We start from the raw sequence: 26,598 nt of genomic DNA on the forward strand, positions 1-26,598 counted from the left end.
GGGGCGCCGGAGCGCCGCGGAGGGGAGGCGGCCCCCGCAGCCTGAACGCCTCCGGAGCCCACCCAAAGACCGAGCACAGAAGCCGGATATCGGCCCGGCCCGGACGGCCCGCGGCTCTCGGCGTCCGCGCGCAGGCCCGTGCACCCCGCACCCCGCACGCCCCTGCGGCGTCCCCAGCTTCCCGGCCGCCAGCAGCGGTGCGTCGCGGGTCTGTCGGCGGCCGAGGCTGGGACACGGCGCCGCCAACGTCAGGTTCGACGGAGGAGGCCGACGAGGCACTTGCCTTCCCACCCCGCTTCCTAAAGGTCTCCTAACGGGGCACGGCGGGGAAGGCTCAGGAGAGCACCGGCGCCACCAAACACCGAGCTACCCGCGCTCGTCGGCCAGGAGGGGGGCCACTATCCCGGCGTCCTCTGCGCCGACCTTCCGGGCTGGAGCCCCTCTGGCCGGCGGCCCGCGTCTCTGTGGTGCCGGCCGCGGGGGGGCGGGGCGGAGGGGCGGGGCCGCCGAGCGCGCCGCGGGCTTCAGCCGGGAGAGCCGGACGCGGGCGCGGCTGAGCTCGGCGAGCGGCCGGGCGGCGGGGGGCCGAGCGGACGCCCCGGAGCTGCGCCCCGAGGTGGGAAGCCGGGCTGGCTCCAGGTCCCAGTGGGGAGGGCGTGAGGGGCGGCGAGCGCGCGGGCCCCGAGAGCCAGCGGGGTGTGCTCGGCGGGCGGTCCCGGGCCGCCGGTGGGCTCCTCGGCTCGGCTCGGCCCGGCCCGGCCCGGGGCGGCGGGGGTCGCGCCCTGGCCCCTTGCCGCCTTGCCCCGGCGCCCCGGACCCCGCGGGCGGGAGAGCGCGCAGGTGCGCCGGGTCCCTACGCCGCTGGCGAGGGCTGGGTTCCTAACGCGAGGCCCGCCCGCCCGGCGTGTTGCATCACACCAGCCTTCGGAAGGGATGATTCGGGGAATTTGCTGAGCCCCCGATAGATGTCTAAATTCGGAACTGCATGTTTTATTCCTAGTGGTGTAGGAACTAAACATCTCCTATTCAGACTATATAAAGTTTCTGTGCAAGTGAGCAGGGTTTGTGCTTCTCTCCTTGGCACATTAGCCGCATTAAGATCTAGCATCTAAAAAAAAAAAAAAAAAAAAAAAAGATCTAGCATCTGCTTTAGGTATTCTAGCATTAAAAAATTAAATAGATTAGGGGCACCTGGCCGGCTCAGGCGGCGGAGTCTGTTCCAGCCTCAGCCCCATCTTCGGTGTTGAGATTACTTTTAAAAATTAAAATCAAGCTTCCTACCTGCTTGAGAAACCGCCTCTTTGGAGATTAAATGTATTTGAAACAGTAAAAAAAAAAAAAAAAAAAGAAAAAAAATTAATTTAAAAAATAAATTAACTTTCACAGCACTGACATTGAAGAAGACTTGTTTGTAAAGTCTGTACTGAAGGTAGTTACCAGATTATGGGCTGCCTTTACCTCAGGTCTTTGTAAATATTTGTGTGAAGGGAGAGTGAAGCAGATGCTATTTACGTTGAGAATTTGTTCGTTGTTTTGGCAGAAAGATTTGTCTGAGATTAGTAACAAACTGCACAGTAGTGTGTAATTAAAGTAACTGGCTAATTATGTTTGTGGAATTAAGGAAAGCAAATATTACTGCTCTGTGTACTTTAAAGATCCCATAGTTGATGGCATTTTACTGAAACGGGATGGGGTGTGACAATTTGGCCATCGTAGAAAGTGGCTGCGAGTCATAAGGACTTGTTATGGGCGTTAGGAGACGAGAAGTCATCCTCCAGATATTTTTAGTTCATAGGCTGAGAGATGCTTACCTGCTTACCCTTTGTACTTGCATAATGAAACATTTATTATTAGATGCCTTCACACTAGATTTTATGCATGGCAAGGTTAAAAGAGAATTGTAATTACTATTAAGGAAACTTCCCAACAAAAGTAAGCATGTAGAATAAAGTTATTTTGTAGTTTTTGAGGTTCCAGAGTCCATTCTATTTGTAGGGGAGGGGTAGGAAGTGGAAAAAGGAAGAAAAAGGTATGAAGAAAAATGGGTACACTTGGACGTCCTCATCAGAGACAATAAATAAAAGGCGGTATACTTAGTAAAGTTCTTTCTCAAAAAGTGTTTTGTTTTTTTTTTCTTATCCTCATACTCAGAATCTAAGCCAGCGATGTTAAATATCTGCACTAATACAGTTGGAGTGGAATAGATGTCAGAATTGTGTTTCTGGGACCATAATTACACCATTGTAAAAATGGAAATAGTGTTGTGTTAGATATGTATTACTGTATGACAAATTACCCCGAAACTTAGAGGCTTAAACACTTAACAAGTATTATCTTACTATGTCTGTGGGCCTAGGACTTTGGAAGAGGCTTAGCTGAGTGATTCTGGCTCAGCGGCCCATGCCGTTGTAGTCCAGATGTTTGCAGGGCTGCGGGCATCTAAAAACTTGATGGGGGCTGAGGGATCTACTTCCACATTCACTCATTAGCTTTTTGCTCCCCTCTTATCCAGCAAGCTGTTTTATACCTCTCACTTGTAAAGTGCATTTTGTCCTATCCCATTATATGTATTTGTTCCTATTCATAAACCATAATATAGTTGAACAATAAGGTTTTCTTTTTCAGGTCACTAAATTTGGATCATCATTTAAGTACTTGAAGTGATCTTTTGATGTTTCACTTTGCTTGTAACACGTCTTTAGCCACCCCATCTTTTTAGAATCTGAACTTATGTAAAACACAAGGTTAGTAACATTTAAATATATTTTGGGGTGGTAAAAATTGTTTCAAGAGTAAAAGAGGATGGATGTAATGCAGTGGCTTTATAGTGGCATCATGCAGTTTGCAATTAAGTGAATAATGACTTTTTATTTTTGTTCCCTTTCTGGGATAAGATCTGGAAATGAGTTTGTAATAAATATATGAGCATAGTTTGAGTGGCAGGAGAGCTTTTCTGTTGAGCTTCTATGTGTGTCCAGCCTACATTCTTACACTCTTCAACCTAAGCGGCCTTTTTTCTTTAGGCTGATTTGCACGCCACAGCTTACTGAAGGAGGGAGATATTGCTGCTTAGTGTAGCACCTCTCTGGCTTGGTCATTAATTGAAATTTATGTGTCCCAGTTCCCCTCCAGCTAAGTGAATACTGGCATCTGTCCTTGGTTCAAAGGGATATTTCATGTACTTTAAAATTATATGCACTGAACCTTTAAACATGTTAACTTCTTTATCCATGCCAGTGTCAAGAGTTTATTTTGTAAAGTAGAAACAAATGATTGAAAATCCTGAGGTGTATAGAAAGGATTCATGACCCTGGGGATATCTTTTGCATTTTTTTAGATTTTGGTTATAACTCCTGCTTGAAAGTGTGTGGAATCCTAGAAGAGTCCGTAGACTTTAACCCAATCTTAGTGATTTTCAGAACAATTTCATTATTGCAAATGACCGAGAATTTGAGGTTTGTTGTAGATCCCATTATCATTAACAAAACAGTTCTATGCAAAGCAAGTCTTCCTCACAATATGAAAGAATTAAAGGAATCTATATAACTTTATTTCACCTGGAAATATATAAATCTTTTGTACAGACTTTGGGCCAACTAATACATAAATGTGAATAAATTATTTTTATGTTATTAATTTGACTTACAGAGTTTTATTAATGTTTATTGATATAAATTTTAATATTTTTATTAGTACATATTTATAAAGTTTTAAGTATGTTTCTACTTTTCAAAAATGCTTTTAAAAGACTGACTGTAGCATCATGGTCTGAGCTGTTTAATGCTTCTGACTAACTTCAGAGTAGCTTTATTTGTCTTATGGCCATAATAGTAAGACATTGAAAATGTTTAGGAAATTATGGGTGGCTGGGTGATAAGTCCGTTAAGCGTCCAACTCTTGATTTTGGCTCAGGTCATGATCTCAGGGTTATGAGATCAGCCCTGTGTGTAGCCCCATGTCGGGCTCCACATTGAGCATGGATGGAGTCTGCTTAAGATTTTCTTTCTCCCTCTCCATCTGCTGCCCTCACCCCTGCCTGCATGCTCTGTCTCTCTCTCTCTCTCTCTCTCTCTAAAAAACAACAAAAAAGAAAAGAAAATGTTTAGGGAACCAAAGAAAGGGGAAGAAAGTACTGATCATATTTAAGCCCATGAGTGAAATGCAAGCCAAGTGAACAGTTAGTTTCTTATATTTTTAAATATGCAGCGTATGTATGTATTTTTAACCAAAATTAAAATTTTACATATTTTATAGGCTACATTTAAAATTTTAATATGTTGAGCATCTTTTCATGTCAATAAAGATGAGAATAGTTTTTTGTTTGTTTGTTTGTTTGTTTTAATGGCTCCATAGTTGTGTGGCATTTATTTCACTGGTCTTATATTTGGGACATAGAGTTTCTAATTTTTCCTTATAAACTATGCTAATGCTGAATATCCATATGTAATTCTTTGTATTTAAATCTACTTATTTTCTTTGGATAAATTCCTATAATTGAAAATGCAGAGTCAAAAATATTTGCTCATTTTTGGGGCACCTGAGTGACTCAGTTAAGCGTCTGCATTCAGCTCACATCATGATCTCAGGGTCCTAGAGTTGAGCCCCATGTAGGCCTCCCTGCTCAATGGGGAGTCTGCTTCTCCGTCTCCCTTTATCCCTCTCCCTGCTTGTGTGCTCTCTCTAAAATAAATAAAGCCTTTTTAAAAATATTTGTTCATTTTTAAAGGATTTTTGATTCATATTATCAAATTATCCACTAGAAAATTATACCAATTTATAATCCTGCTAATACACAACGTGAAGGGTCATTTCCCTACCACTACTAACAGCATTAGCAATCTTTTATCAATTTACATTGAAATCTCATTGTTTTAATTTAAATTCAATTGATTGCTAATAAAATTGAAACCTGTAATTTTTTTTATCATTTGTATTTCTTCCCTTTCCAGATTGCCTTTTCATAGACATTGCCCACTTTATTATTGGGATACTTACTTTTCCTTCTTAATTTTAAGATCCCTTAATAAAGTAAAATTTGAATCTTTCCCCATCATAAAGGTTCTAAATTTCCTCCATTTGTCTTTAACTTTGCCATATATAAGTTTTACATTCTTAGGTAGTCCTGTGTTTCAACATTTTATTTATTTGTATGTTTGTATGTTTGTTTTAAAGATTTTATTTATTTATTCATGAGAGACAGAGAGGCAGAGACACAGGCAGAGGGAGAAGCAGGCTCCATGCAGGGAGCCCAACGTGGGACTCAACCCCAGGCCTCCAGGATCAGGCCCTGGGCTGAAGGTGGCACTAAACCGCTGAGCTGAGCACCCCCCCCCCCCCCCCCCCCCCCCCCCGTTCAGGCTGCCCTGTTTCAACATTTAAAAAATAATTTTGAGCTCTTCTCTAAAAGTCAAGCTAGCTGAACTATGTAGAAGTCAGTTTACAAAGTCATGTAAATATCCCAAATTTGATAACCAAACTGATTACAAAAGCTGTTTAATCAAAGAAGTTTTCCAGGGAGCTAGTCAATGAAACTGATTCCCTTTCTTAATTTAACCGGGGAAACATCCTATTATATTGTAAAACTCTAGTCTATGTGAATGTGACATTTTAAAACCTAGAGTTGTTTGATTAAACAGCTTTACCATATTAAACTATGCATTGCACAGATTGAAAGCAGATGACCCAATTTCAGGTTTCATCTGATGATTGACTCTCTCCAGTATTACTTGGCAATTAAAACCTAACTGACTACTAGTGTGGACTCCTCACTTCCTATCCAGCATAGTATATTTGTGAGCATGCTGTTCTAATGCAAGTGGAAGAAACAAAGAGCCCACTTTCTACAATATAGGCTGAAAAGGCCAAATTCTATCTTTTCCAACCTCCCTTGCAGCTAGTCATGTGATATAAGCCCAGCCAATCAGACACATACCCTGCCCCACTCCAAAATTTGTATTGGGATCAAATAAATGTACTGCCAAGAGTCTTCCATGGTGGCAGCAGATAGTGCAGCTGTGGCACAAAGCCAGTGGTAATATCTAGTGACAAGTGTTAGGCAGTGTAAGGTGGTCTCAGTAGTAGGGAGGTCTTCACCAGACCAGTTTGTCTGGTGTCATTTTCACTGAGGTGCTTGAGGCATAACTTTGAGGCCTCATTTTTACAACCTGGCAAATCTGTGATTTCCCAATACCCTTTTAATAAATTTTTTTTTGCATTTACTGCCAAAGTGTTTTCTTTTCCATGCACTTAAGAACCCTAACAAAAAAAAAAAAAAAGAACCCTAACTGATATAGGATCTGAGTTTAATAATTGTTCCTCTACCAATTTAGAGTTATATATATATTCCCCATTCACACACTTAATCGATTTCTGGACTTTGCATTCACTTTTCAGTACTCATATTACTCTGCTTTTCTTTCTCTTTTTTTAAAGATTTTATTTGAGAGAGTGTGAGAGAGAGCACAGAGGGAGAGGAAGAGGGAGAAGCAGACTCTCTGCCAAGGAGGAGCCCGATGTGGGGCTTGATCCGAGGGCCCTGAAATCATGACCTAAGCCAGGGGGCATACACCCAAAAAAGTGAGCCACTCAGGCACCCATTACTCCGCTTTTTCAAGTTTATTGGCATTTACTCTTTTAAGTGAAATTTAGAAATGTTTTGTGAGGTGCCTACAAGAAAATCCCTTCATGATTTTAATTAGAATGATACTAAATTTATAGGTTCCATTTGAGAATAATAATACCATCAGTGTTTTCTTCTTACTCAATAAAATGCTCTGGCTCTTGTATAGTTAAGCTCCATCAAAGAAGCAGAACTACTTTGCCTCCTAAAGAATGCAAGATTTATGCAGGGGTTAGACCTGTAATTGTGGGGGCTGGCAAAGCAGTCTGGTCAGACTCCTGCCCCTGAGTCTGTTGTTAAGCCTGAAGTGGTTACAGATCAACTAGACAGACATTGAAGAAGGAAATGCGGATGTGGAGGAGAGCAAGGACAGGATGGAATCTGCTCTGGCTTCTCATCAACTCCAGTTTTGATGCTGTGGGTGATCGGCAGGAGAGGCTAGCACTCTTGACGCTGGGGTTGCACATGCAGACCTGGCATTTGGAGAAGCCGAAGGAGCTGCAGGCCAGCCCGTTTGCCCACGCCAACAAGGAGAGCTAACAGATCATGGGCAAGCTCTACAGTGTGTCTGGCACTGGACTTGCAAGTGTGGCTCACTGCCAAATGTGGCTGCTGCTTCACTTCTGCTTCCCTGGTCTCATGCACGGTGCCTCCTACAGTCATCACTACGATGCAAGGAAGAACTATATAAGAACTTCACAAGGAAGGGAATTCTGAAAAATGTGCTTCCAGCTAAGCTGAATCAATATAGTATGAAGCCACCAGAGCTCTAAAGAACTGATTGATCTTTTGTGTTCTTTAATACAACTTTGTTGTTTTCTTCATAAATATTTCCTGTTTAGATTATTCCTTGGTGTTTGGGTTTTTATTGCTGTTGTGAACATTCTTTTTCCCATTTTTTTCTTATGATGATTGCTTGTATATTATAAAGATTAGTATTTATCTTGAATTAGCCATCATTTACAACTTAAATTCTTTTTTTAAAAGGTTTTATTTATTCATTTGAGACAGTGAGAGAGAGCGATCGCATGAACAGCGGGGAGAGGCTGAGAGAGGGAGAAGCAGACTCCCCACTGGGCAGGGAGCCTGACTCCAGGCTGGATCCCAAGGGCGCTGAGATCACGACTGAAGCTGAAAGATGCTTAACCATCTGAGTCACTCAGGCACCCTGTGCAATTTAAATTCTAATGCTTTTCAGTGGATTCTCTTTAATAGGCTGTGGGTTTACTTGCAAACTGATGCAATTACCTTTTTCTTCCTGGTGAAGTAATGATACATTTTCTTTCCCCACTCCCTCCCTGCCCCTCCCTTCCCTCATTACTTAGAGTGAAACTGCCAGAACAATATTCTAATAGCTATACTGTTTCTAACTTTTAAGGTAATGTTTCTTGGTTTTCATCATTTTTGTTTCTGATAAACTAGTGTTTCTCACAATGCTTAGTGAATATAAGAATTACCTGGTATTCATACTCGCTAAAAATGCAGATCCCAGGAATGGATGTTACATTTTACTAAATGCCATTAAAGTATTTAATTTGCAATACCTTCTGGATAACAGATACAGTGAATGAAGAATTTTCATGACTTCATTCAACACTTATTGAGCACTTAGTATGTGTGAAAGGTATAATAATAAACAGAGTCCTTGCTCTCTGAACTTTTGTTTTCCTTCCTGAAATGTGCACAGAGCGTAGATACTTCAAAACAAGTCTCCTGGCTCTAAAGGTATTATTTGCACCACCATTTAAGCTTAGTTTCTTTGAGCTAACTAGGCCACTCTATTTTTTTTTTTTTAACAATTTAGAAATGAATTGTATTGCAATGTGGTCAGAGAATTCGGCCTGAACATTTCCAGTTTTTAGATTTTGTGGACGTTTTTCTTATGGATGAGCAAATGGGTAGTTAACTTTTGTAAATGTTTCATGGACATTTAGAGAGAATGTGTTTTCCATGTAAAATTTGTAATTTTAGACCTGCGTATGAAATCAAATTTATATTATTCAGATTATCTACACCTATTTTTGGCTACTTGATTTAATTTGCATATCTTACTGTTTTGCTGTTTGTCACGTATGCATCTTTTTTTTTAAGATTTTATTTATTTTTAGAGAGCACAGGAGTGCGAGAGAGAGAGCGAGAGAGCGAGCATGGGGGGTGGGAAGGCACTGAGGGAGAGGAGAAAGATTTGCAAGCAGACTTCACTCTGAGTATGGAGCCTGACTTTTGGGCTCAATCCTACGACCCTGGGATCATGATCTGAGCTGAAATCAAGAGTCGGACGCTTAACCAGCTGAGCCACCCAGTGCCCTGTAAGCATTTTCTCATATAACTTTACTATGACTTGAATATTTTATCCCTTTTAGCCCCACTGAGTCCTTTGCCATGAATCTATATTTGATATTAGTATTACGATGGCTGCTTTATTTGGCTTGTATATTTTCTTATTTCTTTATTTTATATATTGCTGAAACTGTTTGAAATATTTTTTATGAACAATAATTTGGATGTTTCCTTTTGTCCCAATCTATTTCTTTATAGATAAATTTGATACATCCACATTTATTGTGGTATTTGTGTTTGATGATTGGTCTCTTTTACTCTTTAGGGGGTCAGAGTGACAGTAAAGTTCTCTTTTTTTTTTTCCCCATTTTCTGTTTTGCTGTACTGATCAAGGTTTCTTTATTCCTCTTCTCTCTCCCTAGAGATTTAGAAGTCCTGTTCTTCCATTCTTTTTCCCCCAGAAATCATATATAGCTGTTATAAATTCTTTTTTTCTCTTAAAGATTTTTTGAGGGGCACCTGGGTGGCTCAGTGGTTGAGAATCTGCCTTTGGCTCAGGTTGTGATCCCCGGGTCCTAGGATTTAGTCCTCCATTGGTTTCCCCTCAGGGAACTGCCTCTCGCTCTGCCTCTCTCTCTGTGTGTCTCTCATGAATAAATAAATAAAATCTTTTTTTAAAAAGTCTTTTTTATTCATGAGAGACACAGAGAGAGAGAGAGGCAGAGACACAGGCAGAGGGAGAAGTAGGCTCCTCGCAGGGAGCCTGATGCAGGACTTGATCCTGAATCCCAGGATCACGCCCTGAGCCAAAGGCAGACACTCAACTGCTGAGCCACCTAGGGACCCCCCCCCCGCCAAAAAAAAGAGAGGTTTTTTAAAGATTTTACTTATTTATTTGAAAGAGAGCATGAGCAGGGGGAGGGGCAGAGGAGAGGGAGAAGCAGACTCCTGGCTGAGCAGGGAGCCAGATGCCCAGGACCCTGTGATCATGATCTGAGCTGAAGGCAGATGCTTAACTGACTGAACCACCCTGGCACCTCGCTATTATAATTTCTAAGGCAAAACTATTGAAATTCATGATTGTTACAGAGGTGCCATAATAGAGTTCATGTAGAATCCTACGGTCATGATCCTTTTTCTCTCAGAGCTTTATAAATGTTGCTTCACAATATTTTGGCATTTATTATTGATATAAATTACATTCTCCTTTTGCAGATAACTTTTTTTTGGTGGGGGACAGGATTTGGAAACTCTAAGGGAATTTATCTTTTTTTTTTTCTTTCAGTGTTCAACTCTCATTTTTTTTTTCCCATCAAGCTTTTGGAAAACGTTCTTACTTACTGTGTTTTTTGAAGCATTCATTTTACTGTGCATGGTTCCTGTTGAGCTTTTATTTGGGCAATCAGGCTTTTCATCTCCATATCCTCTTGTTTTTTAGAGGGCTCCTTTTGCATGAAAGCCTGCTGTTGTTATTGACAATATAGTATATTTTCCTAACTTTTTAACATCTTTGTTGGGGCATAACTGACACATAATAAACTGTACATATTTAAAATGTATATTTTGATACATTTTGATGTATATATGAAACTATAAACCATGAAACTATCACCACAATCAAGATAATGAACACATCTGTTCTGACAGTTTCCTTATGCCCCTTTTTTAATCCCTCTGGCCTCTCCTATCCCAGTCTGCTCTCTGTCACTTAAATTGGTTTCCATTTTTTAGAATTTTATATAAATGGAATCATGTTAAATATTCTTTTAAAAACATTTATAAATGAAAATTTCAAACATGTAGGAAACTAGAAGATAGTATAATGAACAATAGTATATCTATTACCTATACTAAACAATTATAACATTTCTCATGCTTGCTTCATTTATTTACTTTTTAAAAATTAAGACTTTTCTTTTTTATAGCAGTTTTAGGTTTACAGAAAAATTGAGCAGATAGTACAGAGTATTCCCATATGTTACTTCTTCCTCTACACACATTCCTCCCTTTTACTAATGTTTTGCATTAGTGTGTTACACTTGTCACAATTAATAAACCAACATTGGTATATTGAAGTCCACAGTTTACATTAGGCTTCATTCTTTGTGTTGTATAGTTCCATGGGTTTTGACTATGTACTCTCTCTTCTTTTTGGTTTGCCTTATTTCACTATTATTTTGAGGTTCGTCGATTTTTTTTAGGTATCACTTTTTTGTTTCTTTTTATTCTATATTTTGTTTATCCAGTTGAGTTGTTTCCGGGTCTAAGCTAATGTAGATAAAGTTGCTATTAACAATCATGTACAAGTCTTCGTGTAGATGTAAGCTCACATTTACTCAGGTAAATACCTAGAAGTAGAATGACTGAATCTATGATAGAAGTATATTTAACTTTATGAGAAACTGAAAAGTGGTTTATCATTTTACATTTCCACCAGTAATGTATGAGAGTTCTGGTTGCTCCACATCTTTTGTACATTTGAGAAAAGTCTTTAATTTTAGGCATTCTAATAGGTATGCCTTGTATCTCGTTGTGGTTTTAATGTGCATTTCCCTAATGATTAATGATGTTGAGCATATTTCATGTGCTTATTGATCACCTGTATATCCTCTTTGTAAAGTATCTTTTCAGACCTTTTGCCCATTTTTGTATTAGTTTTATTTCTCTTTTTTAATATATTTTACCAGTCTGTGGCTTATCTTTTCATTCTTTTAACATTGTCTTTCAAAGAACAGTAGTTCTTAATTTTGATGAAGTTCAATTTATCAGTTTTTACAAAACAGATCGACCTTTTTGATGTTGCTTCTAAGAACTCTTTGCATAACCCAAGGACACAAAAATATTGTTTTCTTCCAGAATTTTTGTAGTTTTATGTCTTTTTTATTTTTATTTTTTTTTAAGATTTTATTTTATTTTATTTTATTTTATTTTATTTTATTTTATTTTGCTGATTTTATTTATTTATTCATGAGAGACACAGAGAGAGAGGCAGAGACACAGGCAGAGGGAGAAGCAGGCTCCATGCCGAGAGCCTGATGTGGGACTCGATCCCAGGTCTTCAGGATCAGGCCCGGGGTTGAAGGTGGCGCTAAACCACTGAGCCACCCGGGCTGCCCCTATTTTATGTTTTAAGTCTGATCATTTTGACTTAAATTTTGTATATGGAGTCAAATATGGATTGAAGTTCATTATTTTTGCAGTCGATGCGGTTGTTCTAGCACCATTTGGTGAAAGGACTGTCTTTTCTCTATTTACTTGCTTTTGCATGTTTGTCAAAAATCAATTGACAGTGTATACATGGATCTGTTTCTTTTTAATTTATTTTTTCTCTTCTTTTCTTTTAAGTAGGCTCCACACTGAGTGTGGAGTCCAACATGCGTCTTGAACTCACAAACCTGAGCTCAAGACCTGAGCTAAGTCGTATCTGGGTGGCTCAGTGGTTGAGCATCTGCCTTTGGCTGAGGTCCTGATCCTTGGGTCCTGGGATCAAGTCCTGCATCAGGCTCCCTGTAGGGAGTCCACTTCTCCCTCTGTCTGCATCTCTGCCTCTTTCTGTGTGTCTCTCATGAATAAATAAATAAAATATTTAAAAATAAAATACCTGAGCTGAGATCAAGAGTCAGGTGCTCAACTGACTGAGCCACCCAGACACTCCTATGTGGATCTATTTCTGGTCCCACTTTTTTTCTGTTTCATTGCTCTGTCTATCTTTATACCGATACCACACTGTCTTAATTACGGCAGCTTTGTAAGACTTGAAGTCAGACAGTGTGTTAAGTCCTTCAGCTTAGCTCATCTTTTTCCAAATTATTTTCCCATTCTAGATCTTTTGTGTTTCCCTGTAAATTTTAGAATATATTTAATGAGCTATGAATAGTTTTTATTACAGAATAGAAGTTGAATTATTCTTAATACATCATTTAGTTATTCTTTTTTTTTTTTTAAGATTTTATTTATTTATTCATGATAGTCACACACAGAGAGAGAGAGGCAGAGACACAGGCAGAGGGAGAAGCAGGCTCCATGCAGGGAGCCCGACGTGGGATTCGATCCTGGGTCTCCAGGATCGTGCCCCAGGCCAAAGGCAGGCGCCAAACCACTGTGCCACCCAGGGATCCCCATTTAGTTATTCTTTAGTCTCAAAATTAAAATAATGCAAATCAAAAACTTCAGGTATCACATAATATTGATAACTGTAACTGAATAACTGATTTAGTATTCTATGCCAGGTAAGCACTCAGCACAGAATTATGATTGCCATTTTTATATCAGTTAAAGTTCTGTGATTAGAGGCAACAGAAAAAAAAAGAGGATTTGTTGGAAGAATGTGGGGGTAGCTCATAGAAGTAAAGGGTAAGCTGCTTGAACTAGGGCAGCTCTGAGAAACTTAAAGATTGGACCTGAGTTGTGGATGTCTTTATGGTTCTTCTTTCTTTCTTTCTTTCTTTCTTTCTTTCTTTCTTTCTTTCTTTCTTTCTTTCTTTCTTTCTTTCTTTCTTTTTCTTTCTTTCTTTTCTTTTCTTTTCTTTCTTTCTTTCTTTCTTTCTTTCTTTCTTTCTTTTCTTTCTTTCTTTTCTTTCTTTTCTTTCTTTTCTTTCTTTCTTCTTTTTTATGGTTCTTTTTTCTTAGGCTGTTCCATGTAGTGGAGCCCAGGTCTGTAAGAAGGAAAGGAGCTATCCCCTACCAGCTCCACTTAGGAAAGTTCTAGAAGGAAGTCTGATTGGCCTAGCCTGGGTCACCTTAATCACTAGGTTATTCACCCTAGTCTAATCACTACTGGAAAATGATGACTAATTAGTAATTACTAAGTAATTACTACTACTGATAAGAGAGGGAATTCTAATTGATCAGCACCAGAGTTTGGGTATTGTGATTAACAATTTTCCTAAAGGAAAGGAGATGCTGTTTTCAGAAGTATGGAGATAGTTGATGGATACAGAGACGCAATGGATGCCCACTACCATGTGGCACACACTGCTGAGAGAACTATTTGATGACTTCAAAGTAATAGATTACAGTTGGTAGGCTTTCTTAAATTCGCCTGGATACATACTATCATGTAATCTGTTGTTCCTGCAATAAAGCTAACCTGTTCTCTTTGGGCTGCGTGGCATATTGTACACAACATATAAGAAGTACAATTTTTTTATATTTATGATTTACTAAGAGAGTAGTCTTAACGTTCTCTCCACATGCACAAAAAGGTAACTGTCTGAGGTGACAGAGATTAACCTTATTTGGTAATCCGTTTGCAGTATGTCTATATGAAATCATCACAGTGTAAGCTTAAACTTAGAAAGTGTTATATATCAATTATATCTCAATGAAGTTGGGAAAAATAAAACTGACGACAGTTTAAAAAAGATACCAATTTTTACAGCTGGGTTTTGTATTTATGAAATTATTGCTAATACTGTTTTGTTTAAATGTTATATGGCATTAATATTTTCCCCTGCTTTCTATTTTAGGGTGTCTGGGAATGTACACAAGAATAAGTGGTTTGTTTCCTCATGGCTTTTAGTATATACTGATGTATTGTCTGTGATGGCATCTGAGGCTGAGAAGACCCATGCTTTACTCCAGTCTTGTAGCACTGAGTCTCTTATCTCTAGCCTTGGTCTGGGGATATTTTGCCTGGTAGCCGACAGACTTCTTCAGTTTTCAATAATTCAGCAAAATGACTGGCTTCGAGCTCTCTCAGATAACGCAGTACATTGCGTGATTGGCATGTGGTTGTGGGCGGTTGTCATTGGAGTCAAGAAGACAACTGACTTTGGAGAAATCATTTTAGCTGGATTTTTAGCCTCTGTTATTGATGTAGACCACTTTTTTCTAGCTGGATCTTTATCTTTAAAGGTAAGAAGCATATATGTTTAATTTTTCTGGTCTTTAATTTTTCTTTACCACCATTATATTGATCTAGAGATCATTTTAGAGCTAGAGAAGACTATCCTTATTTTAAAATAAGAAAGCCCATTCATCCAGTTTTTTTCATCACTTAGTACTTCCCTGAAGGTGAACAAACATATTGCTAATCAAGTTATTTGGCATCACAAAGTGCCAAAGATGCATACATTTTTTTTTTTTTTTAATTTACAATAGTCACACAGAGAGAGAAAGAGAGGCAGAGACACAGGCAGAGGGAGAAGCAGGCTCCATGCACCGGGAGCCCGACGTGGGATTCGATCCCTGGTCTCCAGGATCACACCCTGGGCCAAAGGCAGGCTCCAAACCGCTGCACCACCCAGGGATCCCAGATGCATACATCTTTAGTATCTATTAAAATAAGTAGACTTCATAAATGATGGTGTAGAGTCCGTTTCCCTTCGGACATCTAGAGTCCGTGCTAATCACGTCAACTTCAGACGCTTGCTATCTTCCGAGTAGGGATTTCCTCAGGCTTTCTTGTCCCGCCCTGCTGTTGAGGAGCATGATACAGTGCGGAGACAAGGGTGGAATAACAATACAGGAACGTGATGTGTTCTGGCCAAGTGGAAAATAAAAAGCTGAGATCCTTGAGTGGCTCAGCGGTTTGGTGCCTGCTTTTGGCTCAGGGCATGATCCTGGAGACCCAGGATCAAGTCCCACATCAGGCTCCCTGCATGGAGCCTGCTTCTCCCTCTGCCTGTGTCTCTGCCTCTCTCTCTGTCTCTCATGAATAAATAAATAAAATATTTTTTAAAAAAAGAAATAAAACAGCTAAAAATATGGAGGAGGGAGAAGGAAGAAGAATGTAGCATAAACTCTGATGATCAGTCTGTAGGTGGGAGCTAAAGACACTGGTTTAAGGATCCTGTGACTTCACACAGTGGCAAGGCACAATCTCTTTAAGGGATGCCTTGTATTTTAATGTGGTGAGAAGGTTGTGCCTTCTAATTTTTTTACAGGTTCCTAATTTTCTTTTTTTTACTTTTCCTTTTCCTCTTTACCACCCATTGTCCAAATGGTTCCAGTCCCTTCCATTCTGCCATCTTCTCCCCCAGAACCAGTGCTTTTTAAAGCTTTGACTCATGCACATATTTAAGTCCTTGCTTTGTAGCCAGTGCTCTGATCAACCAGGACCCTTTTCATTGTTTCTCTTTCCAGTGGTAATTGTAGATCCATCTTAGGTCCCCTCACCTTTCCTGGTTTATGGTGGGAGAGAAAGCACACTGATGTGTGTATTTTAATACGTTAGGATTTGCGGCACTCTCTGACTTCTGTCTATGCTGAGTGGGGTTTGGTATAGTTTTATTTGCCCTGTCTATAATGTGTGGGGAGATTCGGGTTTAGGCAGTCTTCACTGCCCTCAACTTCCATGTTATTTAGAAATTATCTAATTGAAAATTAGCCTTTAGAGTATGTGAGAACAAAACCTTCCTTACTCAAGAGGTGCCTGGGTGGCTCAGTTGGTTAAGCGTCTGCCTTTGGCTCAGGTCGTGATCCCTGGGTCCTGGAATCAAGCCCCGCATTGGGCTCCCTGCTCTGGGGGGAGCCTGCTTCTCTCTCCCTCTGCCTACTTCTGCCCCTGCTTGCTTGTTCACTCTCTGTCAAATAAATAAAATTTAAAAAACAAAAACAAAAACAAAAAAAACTTCCTTACTCAAGAATCAGTCAGGGGGATCCCTGGGTGGCGCAGCGGTTTGGCACCTGCCTTTGGCCCAGGGCACGATCCTGGAGACCCGGGATCGAATCCCACATCGGGCTCCGGGTGCATGGAACCTGCTTCTCCCTCTGCCTGTGTCTCTGCCTCTCTCTCTCTCTCTCTGTGACTATCATAAATAAAATTAAAAAAAAAAAAAAAGAGTCAGGGGTTAAGTCTTAAATTTTTATTTGTTTAGTTAGTGAATACATTTTTTGTAATGGTTTAAAATTTTTACTGGAGTTTAACCCAACTTTATAATACTTATTTAAAATAATATCTTTCTGGGACCCCTGGGTGGGTCAATGGTTTAGCACCTGCCTTCCGCCCAGGGCGTGATCCTGGAGTCCTGGGATCGAGTCCCACATTAGGCCCCCTGCATGAAGTCTGCTTCTCCCTCTGCTGTGTCTCTGCCTCTGTGTGTGTGTGTCTCTCATGAATAAATAAATATAATCTTTTAAAAATAATATCTTCCTAAATGTTAAGTGCATTTTGAAAATATTCAAGGCTAATATGAAGTGTTGATAACAAAAATATTTCCCCTTTGTGCCTTTATTAGTAGAAGGATATTTTATTTGGTTGTAGTTTTTTTTCAATGCTTAGAGGCCCAGCTAATTCTCTAAAACTCCAAATTTACATAAACCATACATTTGGAATATAAATTACATTTGTATTGTGACTTTTCTAAGCAAATACCAGGAAACTTTAAAAAATTAATCGCTATGTTCTCGAGATCTTGATTTAATTGTTAATGCAAAGAATGTCCTACTCATATCTTATTTGCTTTCTATGAAATGGATGTAATGTGTCCAGAGGTGACATAGAAAATGTTTCCATTGTATATTTCTTTTTCTTTTTAAGATTTTATTTATTTATTCATAGAGACACAGAGAGAGAGAGAAGCAGAGACACAGGCAGAGGAGAAGCAGGCTCCATGCAGGGAGCCTGACGTGGGACTCCACGCCCTGGACTGAAGGCGGCACTAATCCATTGTATTTCTAATAGACTCCTAGAAAATATTTTAGAATATTAAGAAGCATCTATAAAATGTTGTTTGCCAGGGATCCCTGGGTGGCTCAGCGATTTTGCACCTGCCTTCTGCCCAGGGCATAATCCTGGATTCCCGGGATCAAATCCCGCATGGGGCTCCCGGCACGGAGCCTGCTTCTCCCTCTGCATGTGTCTCTGCCTCCCTCTCTCTCTGTGCCTGTCATGAATAAATAAATAAAAGATTCTTTTTTAAAATGTTGTTTGCCAAGAAGGAAATGATACTAGCTACTGCTTTCCCCGGCAGGCTGCTTTGACTCTTCCACGAAGACCTTTTCTTCACTGCTCTACTGTGATACCAGTTGTGGCCCTGACCCTGAAGTTTACTATGCACCTTTTCAAGCTCAAAGACTCATGGTGCTTTCTTCCCTGGATGCTGTTTATATCCTGGACCTCACATCATATCCGAGATGGAGTTCGTCATGGCTTGTGGATATGCCCATTTGGAAAAACTTCTCCACTGCCATTCTGGCTTTATGTCATAATCACCTCCTCTTTACCTCACATCTGTTCATTCATTATGTATTTAACAGGGACCAGACAAATGATGTCTTCAAAACATGGAATTCATATTGATGTATGAGGTAACTGTATGTCAGTCTTAGAGAAGCAAATGGTTCAGACAATGATAATTAAGGGTAGCTGACACTATCAAATGAATTTTCAACAACATATTATATTATTATAATTCCTGAATCCTCTTGCTCAGGAGGCATGTACACTTTTTTCTAAAAGATTTTACTTATTTATTTGACAGAGCCAGAGAGCACATGCAGGAGGAATAGCAGGGGGAGAGGGAGAAGCAGACTCCCCACTGAGTAGGGAGCCTGATGCAGGGCTCAATCCCAGGACCTGATCAGGACCTGAGCTGAAGGCAGACGTTTAACTGACAGAGCCACCCAGGTGCCCCAGCATGTACACTTAAAAAACCATGTCTTGTCATAATTCTCTCTTCTCTAACACTGTAGTACAATATTAGAGTTTCATTTATTCCATGATACATTTTTTTTTTGATGATGTTTCTTCTGTTTACCTGGCTTTACTAATAGCTTTAATAGATTGACATCCAGTTAAGTTTTCTGGAGGTATTTGTTTAAGGCAGGCCACTTCAGGAGGAAAAACAGATCAAATCCTAGGGCAACTAGTTTGTAAAGTCAGCATTTGTATCAGCATTTTCCTGAGATACCAAAATAGTGAAACAGCCAAAATAAATTAGATCATGAATAAGATGTATAGTGAACACTCCCATTTCTTTATTTCATGTATGTTGATCCTGAATGAAGTTTGATCAGCCAAGTACTTTAGTGAGTCGTGATTACTGGCAGAGTCTGTTTTGGTGCCCTTGTGAGAAATTATAATTTTCATAAAAGATAATAATTATAATACTCATAAAAGATACTAACAGTAGATCTAGATTATTGTTTCAGGAATCACTTTAGGAAATAATTATTGTAATTTAATGGCTGTAGTAACATCCTACTCAAGTATTATTTTTCAGTATCCTTGCCCAAAACTCTCATGTGTTAAGGTTTTAACTGTTCTGAAAAACATAACTAAATTTAGCAAAGTATTTGTTAAAAATTAACAAAATATTGATACTTGGCTTATAACCATGCAATTGGATTTGGCACTAAAAAAGACTTACCAGTAATGTTGTTTCAAATGTAAACTCCTGAATGTGCCATTAAAGTTGTTTAAGTTGCTATCAATTTATTTGCTCACTTATTTTAAAATATATTGTTAAGTAATTTTAAAAATGTCTGCCTGATACTGAGAGACGAAACATGTTTTTGAAAATGAAGGGGTTTTAGGAAATTTGCTTTTTCTTTGTTCTTTCAGGTTGATCTGTTAAAAATGATTGACCTTTATTAGAGAAGGAAAATTTAGTTGCTGTGAAATTTTACATTTTCATAGTTTAATGTTACTTTGTTATAAAAGTCAGTGCCCTGAAGGCACTTGATTTTTTTTTTTTAAGTATCCTAGGTACCATTTGCTGTCGAGATTTTCTTACACATTTGTGATTTGTAATGCTAGTGATTGTGTGCCTTATTCTCTGAGAAATGCTGAAGCAATGCCTTATCCAAAGCATATTTTTCTTATTTATTAAGTTAAAAAAAAAAAGAGCTCTGTAAATTGTTGTAAAAGTTCATGTTCTTTAGTTTTTCTTTTTGTTGTTAACCAATTGGCTGCAATGTATTAGATGTTATAACCTGTTCTTTCGGGAGCAATGATTGTGTCAGTTTGGTTGTCATAATATTAAATAGCAGGGGTAAATTTGAACAAGGTAGAGTTTTTTTAAATCTATAATTTCAGAAATCCATGGGAATAAAGCATATATCTTATATCACTTTTTCTGACTGAATTATAAAACTCTACTTTTTTTCTTTCTCAATATTAAAGGAATGCCATTAAAATATACAGCCTTATTTAATAATGTCACACTGGCATTTTGGGGGCTGTCCTAACTTTTTGTATTAGAATGGAAATTCACCTTGACCATGACTCCTTGCTTGAACAATAGCTGCAGATTTTAAGTGTGGGTTTATCTTTATTTCTGCTTCTCCCATCAGAAATGTTCCTTGTCCTCTACATGGTCTGTAACAGCTGTGGTTGTAACCTGTGGAAATATAACAGCCAACTTCCCATGCCACCATTTTTTTTTTATCTTGTCGAAAGAGTTTGTGTCAATACATTATATTGAAAATTGGATTATATCTTGTTTGCATGTATTTGTTTTATCCATCCACTAGATGTCCTTCATTCACTTAATGGAGGCTGGTCCACTGATGTGACCTTCCAGTCTACTGTTTTCTTGGGCCATGTTAGTTATGCTAGCCACTCAGAAGAACTTCCGCCATTTAACTGTTTTCTACTCATCCTCAAGCTTAGTTTCCTTTAAGTGGTGGGCTAAATTAAAACTCCCATGTATCCTCACCTCCTTTCTTCAGCTTAGGCAGTCACCATCACTACCTCCAAATCAGGTGGACACTCTCTGGCTCCTTTTTCTTTTGGCTAATGGAACAATTACTTAGTTCCCATTGTTTTTTAAGATTTTATTTTTTTATTCATGAGAGAGACACAAAGGGAGGCAGAGACACAGGCAGAGGGAGAAGCAGGCTCCCTGCTGGGAGCTTGATGCAGGGACTTGATCCCCGGATCCCAGGATCCCGACCTGAACCGAAGGCAGACACTCAATCACTGAGCCACCCAGGCGTCCCAGTTTTTCCCATTTTCCCAACTAAAGAGGAGAGGAAATAGGGACTATTCTGGTCCTTGCTCACTGTTGTCATGGCTAAACCTTTTATTCACCATAGTTCTGTTTCTTTCATTTGATATCTCAACTGATATTACTCATCCTCAATCTTCACCCTCACATGCTACCCTCTAAAACTCACTTTCACTTTCTTTGATGATATGAGCACCTGGATCTCTTTTTTCCTTTTATTCCAACCCTTGATTTTACCCTCAATCATCAGATGACTCACCTGAATATTCCCTTCTTCTAACCACTGACTCATCACATCACATCAGCCATGCACCAGCATAAGAGTTCTCTGTACCTCCTTTTTAGAGGATATTGCTCTCTGCTGAGATCTCAAACATTTATTTTTTCTAGACCCCTGGCTCTCAAACTCTAACATACATTAGAATCACCTGTAAGACTTGTTAGAGCAGGAATTGCTTAAGACCTAACTCCAGAGTTTTGACTCTGTAGGTCCCAAGAATTTGAATTTCCAACAAGTTCCCAGTTGATATTGTGAAAGGTGAAATGAAATGAGGTAACATGTCAAGAAGTATAAAAGTGGATGCAGGCTTTTTGCATATCCTCACTGGTGGAAACTTGAACTTTTGAACTGGAGCAAACCAAAAATATTCTAAGGACTGGACCTGAACACCTGCATCTTGCTACAGTAGGAGACTTTGCTTAGCAATAGCCTTGGCAACCAATTCTATTGGGTCAGGGTAGCTTTCTGGAGACGCCTGGGCAGCTCAGCAGTTGAGCATCTGTCTTCAGCTCAGGTTGTGATCCCGGGGTCCTGGGATCAAGTCCCCATCAGCTCTCTGCAGGGAGCCTGCTTCTCCCTCTGCCTATGTCTTGCCTCTCTCTGTGTGTCTCTCATGAATAAATAAATAAAATCTAAAAAATAAAAAAAAAACTTTCTGCCCTCAACACCAATAAAAAAATTCTTTGTATACAGCCTATACAAACTTTCCTTTTTCCTTTAAACACCTCTGACTTTGCTCTCTAATGGCACACTATTTGCATTACTACCCAAATTTGTGTACCCTGAACTGCAATTCTTTGATCCCAAATAAACATTCTTGATTATTGCCTCGTGACAATTTTAGGTTGACAGTAGGACGCTGCTGTTCAGGAACCACACTTGAAGAACCATGCCTGGAAACCCATCCTGTTTCTTTAACTGCATTCTCTCTCCTCCTCCTCCTTGAGCCAACTCTTTGCCTTATTGATATCTAGAATTTTCCTCAACCTTCCTTTGCCATCAGGTCCTGCAGTCCTCCACTAGGTACATTTAACTCAGTCCTTATCCAACCTCTGCAGTGCTATGGGTTACTGCTTACCACTTCAACACTCTAATGCCCAATTGGCCTTGTGTACTATCCAATTAGCCAATCCAGAATAATCCACATAGTCTGCTTTTCCCCAGATCTACTTCAGGCCACACATTTTAAAGTTGTTATGAAACCCCACCGACTTGGCCTGCTATCTAGCTTCATCTGGGTATTTAATAATACTTTGCTCACCACTGAATTTTTTTTTTCAAACATCATACTGGACAAACCAAGCCTCAAAACATCTGCCCATATTAGATCCAGCCCCAAGCCAGGAAGCTCACAGCACTCCACTGATCTGAGAAACTCGTATTGACACTCAATCTCCACAGTTACTTTGCATTTCGCGTAAACCCAAGGCATTACCACACGTATCCCCTTGGCATTTCTTTACTTCCCTGGAATAATGATAATTAAAGTGTTTCTGAGGCATTTTACCCCTTGCCTGACTTGCAAGGAGTTGTTTGGCTTACATACCCCGCGGCACTAAGTAATGTTGCTTCTGTATCTGGCAACTAGAGGGGAATGTCAGATTCAGGCTCTAGCACCCATTCTGATCCCCCTCAGCACTCTGTGTGAGCTTTCAAAGAACACCCATCTGAATTCACACACCCCTTCTCATTCAATATTCATTTGACTTAATTTAAGCACCACTCAGGTTCCCAGGCCACGCACCTAAAGTGGAAGGCAGAGAGAAAATTTTCCCTAGATATCCAGGTGAGGCTAAATAAAGTATGAAACGTGGGATGGTGGTTCCAGAACAGACCACATGCAGGTGTAACGCATCTAAATGACACTGGTCCTACCTCACTACCCTCAGCTTTTGCATGCACTCCGAGGGAATGGTTGGAGCTTTTTGGAGTATTCGTGAGAGACCCTGTTACAAGGACCCCATTGTGTGCTCTAGAGGCCCTGCACTTCATGGAGAACCATGTGTAAATACCACCCTTCCCGCTTCCTGGACTGCCACGGCTGTTTGCCCAGGGTCTGTAACAATAGTCCCTCAGTGCTGGGCCTGGTCTCCTGGCCAGCAGAGACTCTAGGGATTCTCTAGATTCTAAACAGATTGGCACGGGACTGCTCTCTGTCAGTCCGGCTTCATGTAGGGTGGCACGGGGCCCAGGCCAATCCTCCTGCTGAAAAGGGCCCTGCTGTTCCTCAGGTGTGAGGCCCAGAGCCAATCACTCTGCAAGCCCCCTGTTCCCATCTCTACTGGTCAATCCAAGTGAAATTGAATTAAAATAAAACTCAGGGGATCTTTGAAAGGGTAAAAGTACTACGAAAGAGTGAGAAGAAAGAATAGAAGAGAGCTGGGATGCCTGTCTACTTGGCCTGCTTAGGGGTATGCAGGGTACGTGCCTGCGTGTGTCCAGTATTACTCTTCTTTGCCGCTATAACAAATTACCATGAATTCAATGATTTAAAACCAGTGTTATCTTACAGCTCTGTATGTCGGAAGCCCAAAATGGGTCTCAGCAAGACACCTCCCACATACCTAAGACCCCTCTCGAATCCTGTGCACTGGACCAGAATCTAGCCCTGGTGTCTTTGGACAAGTCACAAGCCCTTTTTTGAGCCAATGAGGAATAGGTCAAATGCCTTCCAAGACTCTCTTCCTGCTCTAACTCTCTATAATGCCAGCTCCTTGTCCCAGTGATGGTGGCGCTCCCCAAGTTCTACAGAGATAACCTCCAGCGTGCCTTCCCAGAGTTGTTTGTTCTTGGGAAAATAATGTCCTTTTTTCCTTTGCTTGACATTGTGGTTCTATTTGTCCTCTATTTTCTCCATGTGGAGCTATTGAATCTTTATATGAACTCTTTATTCTCCATGGGGAAAAAAACAGGATTTAAATTCATAAAAGCCTAGGCCAATTAAACGTCCATAGTTCGTTTGGGTGAAAATGAATACGATGTTTCCCTCGTGCAGCATTGGTTCAGTTGGCCACTCAACAAGCGTTTCAGGTGTTCCTACTCTGCAGCAGGCCTTGCATTAAGAAGTAGTGCTCTAATGGTGAACCACACAGTCTCGATCTTAGAAGAACCTTGAGGCTAGTTGGGGAGACATACAGGAGACAGGCCGTTGCACTGTAGCATAAGTGGGGCAATAAGAGGCCTCTCAAGTCCCATGGGGCTCTGAACTCCCTGAAAGCTGACAGAAAAGCAGGGGGCTCCAGTGAAGGGGAGAGGGAAGTTGATGGGAAGAGGGTGGGAAGTCCCTGAAGACAGAGGGAAGAGCAGCTACCAGAGCCCCGAGTGACAGCACGCAGGTAGGACTGCAGGGAATTCAGCTTGGCCGGGTCAGGGTGTCTGAGGCGGGACAGAGGTGAAGCCTGAGGGCCGCGGTCCTCTGATCAGGGTGAGGCCTGGAACAGCTCCTCTACTCGGTTAAGAGTTGCTCAGCGGTTGAGCATCTGCCTTCGGCTCCGGGCGTGACCCGGGGGTCCTGGGATCGAGCCCCGCCCCGGGCTCCCCGCCGGGAGCCTGCTTCTCCCTCTGCCTGCGTCTCTGCCTCTCTGTTTGTGTCTCTCATGGGTGCTGTGGGAGCATTGAAAGGTCTCAGCCAGAGGTTGGCTCGACGCTGTTGGCCTTTCTTCCTGGAGGCTGTAGGAGAGCTCAGCTCCCGCACTCTCTTTGAGGTGGTGCAGCCACGTGGCCTCCCACCGGGTGCTGAAGAGGAGAGGCTCGGCCGCCTGCGCGCTCAGGGCCCCAGACTCCTGAACTTGGCCTGCTTACGACCTAAGATTAACACACTAGACGTGGTATCTAAGCAAAATCACCTCTACCTTATGCAAACCAGGGATGCGGCCTCTGGCCTTGGCTGGTAGCCTCTGCGGGGAGCTCTGGCCTGCCGCCTACTCCCTCTGGCTGCAGGGCTTTCCCTTCCCCACCTAGGTGTCCATACAGCTCCTACTCGTCCCTGGGGACCCACCTCAAGTGCACCCTGCCTGCAGATCATTTTAACCCTCTCAGTGTAGCCTCCCAGGTAGGGCGAGGCTCCACCTCAATCCTCTGTGCCCTTCTCTTTGGTGGTTATCACAATGCGTCGTGGTGGCAAAGGCCAAATGCTTTTCCTGTCCTGGTCTTCAGCTTCTTCAGCATCTACACCCTCACAAGGGTCAGGGGAGAAGCCTTGAAATTAGGACACATTTGGGGGCACCTGGGTGGTTCAGTTGGTTAAGTATCTGACTCCAGATTTCAGCTCAGGGCATGATCTCAGGGTGGTGACATCAAGTCCCGCACTGGGCTCCACGCTCAGCAGGGAGTCTGCTTGGGGTTCTCTCCCTCCCTCTCTCTCTGCCCCTCCTCCTACACCATTCTCTCTCTCTCTCTGTCTCTCTAAAATAAATAAATAAATTTTTAAAAAGACAAATCAGGACATATTTGGGCATTTATCACTTACCATTCACATAGAATGCTCAGTTGAGGCAAATGACACCTTAGGGTAGTGGCCCCAGGATTTTAGTTAACAAGCAACCAGTGCAAAGATATGTTCATGAAAGGGATGGACTTTCTCATCTTTTTTTTTTTTTTTTTTTAGATTTTATTTATTCATTCATGAGAGGCAGAGAGAGAGAGAGAGAGAGAGAGGCAGAGACACAGGCAGAGGGAGAAGCAGGCTCCATGCAGGGAGCCCCACGTGGGACTCCATCCCGGCCTGCCTGAGCCGAAGGCAGATGCCAAACTGCTGAGCCACCCAGGAATCCCCATGGACTTTCTCATCTTACCAGCAGTTCAAATGGGAGTCAATCTTGGGGTGCTAACCCGACCATGGCCCTTATCTTTCTTCCCCACCCTTACTGTTTGCTGAGTAACCACACCTGGGCAGGGGAGGCAAGGACAGGGATGCACATCTGCAAGTCACCACGAGGCACCTGTGAGGATCGAGACCTGATTATTCCCACAGAGAGGTGCCAGAGCAGAGCGTGGGGTGAAGGCAAGCTGTGGGGAGGAGGCTACAGAAGGAGAGGCAGACGTGGGAAGAGATGAGAAGTGATGCCTGCCTGAGGGTCCCTCCGAAGGCCCAGGGAGAAGTCCCTGCAGGACGCCCAGGTGATAAGGCCTTGTCCTGGAGAAAGAACAGCTCAAATAGTGTGTGTCCACTTTGAAGAAAAATGCGAATAAGTACTGGGAAAATTGAGAGATGAGGTATTCTAGAAATTACCAAACTTTCTTGGCTGAGAGTTGGTGTTCTTAATGTCAGTGATTTTTTTCACCATACCATTAGGCCAAAAGAAATATCAAAGATCTCCAGTTGTTTAGTTAGATCCAAATGACTTAGTAGTAGTAGTTGGGTGAGGTCCAACAGACGCCTGTTGTTTCCCTCAATAACTTAGAACATCCCACGACACCCCCTATGAGTTCATCTCAGCACCCCAGGGTGCTCTGGCACACAGTTTAGGAACTTCCTTACTAACTTGAATGCAATGGCAGCCTTCTTTCTGAGGACTTGGGTTCTG

At 41.3% G+C, this 26,598-nt stretch overlaps 1 protein-coding gene across 5 annotated transcripts; it reads left to right on the top strand.

The window, feature by feature from the left end:
- The first annotated feature begins 150 nt into the window (after positions 1–150).
- On the top strand, positions 151–20,276 carry TMEM267 (transmembrane protein 267). Of its 5 annotated transcripts, XM_072824695.1 has the most exons (6): positions 496–616; positions 2,626–2,744; positions 7,945–7,997; positions 8,728–8,928; positions 14,368–14,755; positions 17,815–20,276. In XM_072824695.1, exons 5-6 carry the CDS (start codon positions 14,444–14,446, stop codon positions 18,148–18,150), a joined length of 648 nt encoding a protein of 215 aa, XP_072680796.1. In that variant the 5' UTR covers positions 496–616; positions 2,626–2,744; positions 7,945–7,997; positions 8,728–8,928; positions 14,368–14,443; the 3' UTR covers positions 18,151–20,276. The 5 variants fall into 5 exon arrangements, with proteins under 5 accessions (XP_072680798.1, XP_072680796.1, XP_072680797.1 ...); XM_072824696.1 differs by lacking the exon at positions 7,945–7,997; XM_072824697.1 differs by lacking the exons at positions 496–616; positions 7,945–7,997; positions 8,728–8,928 and adding an exon at positions 151–305.
- The last annotated feature ends 6,322 nt before the right edge of the window (positions 20,277–26,598 follow it).

Source organism: Canis lupus, chromosome 4, assembly GCF_048164855.1.
Source record: "Canis lupus baileyi chromosome 4, mCanLup2.hap1, whole genome shotgun sequence".
Lineage (NCBI taxonomy): Eukaryota > Metazoa > Chordata > Mammalia > Carnivora > Canidae > Canis > Canis lupus.

What these genes read in the sequence shown, in the direction of transcription:
- TMEM267 (XM_072824697.1), top strand. Translation starts at nt 14,444, where the DNA reads ATGGCATCTGAGGCTGAGAAGACCCATGCTTTACTCCAGTCTTGTAGC. An exon ending in CTGGATCTTTATCTTTAAAG is followed by an intron (nt 14,756 to 17,814) that starts GTAAGAAGCATA and finishes TTTCCCCGGCAG; the next exon opens with GCTGCTTTGACTCTTCCACG.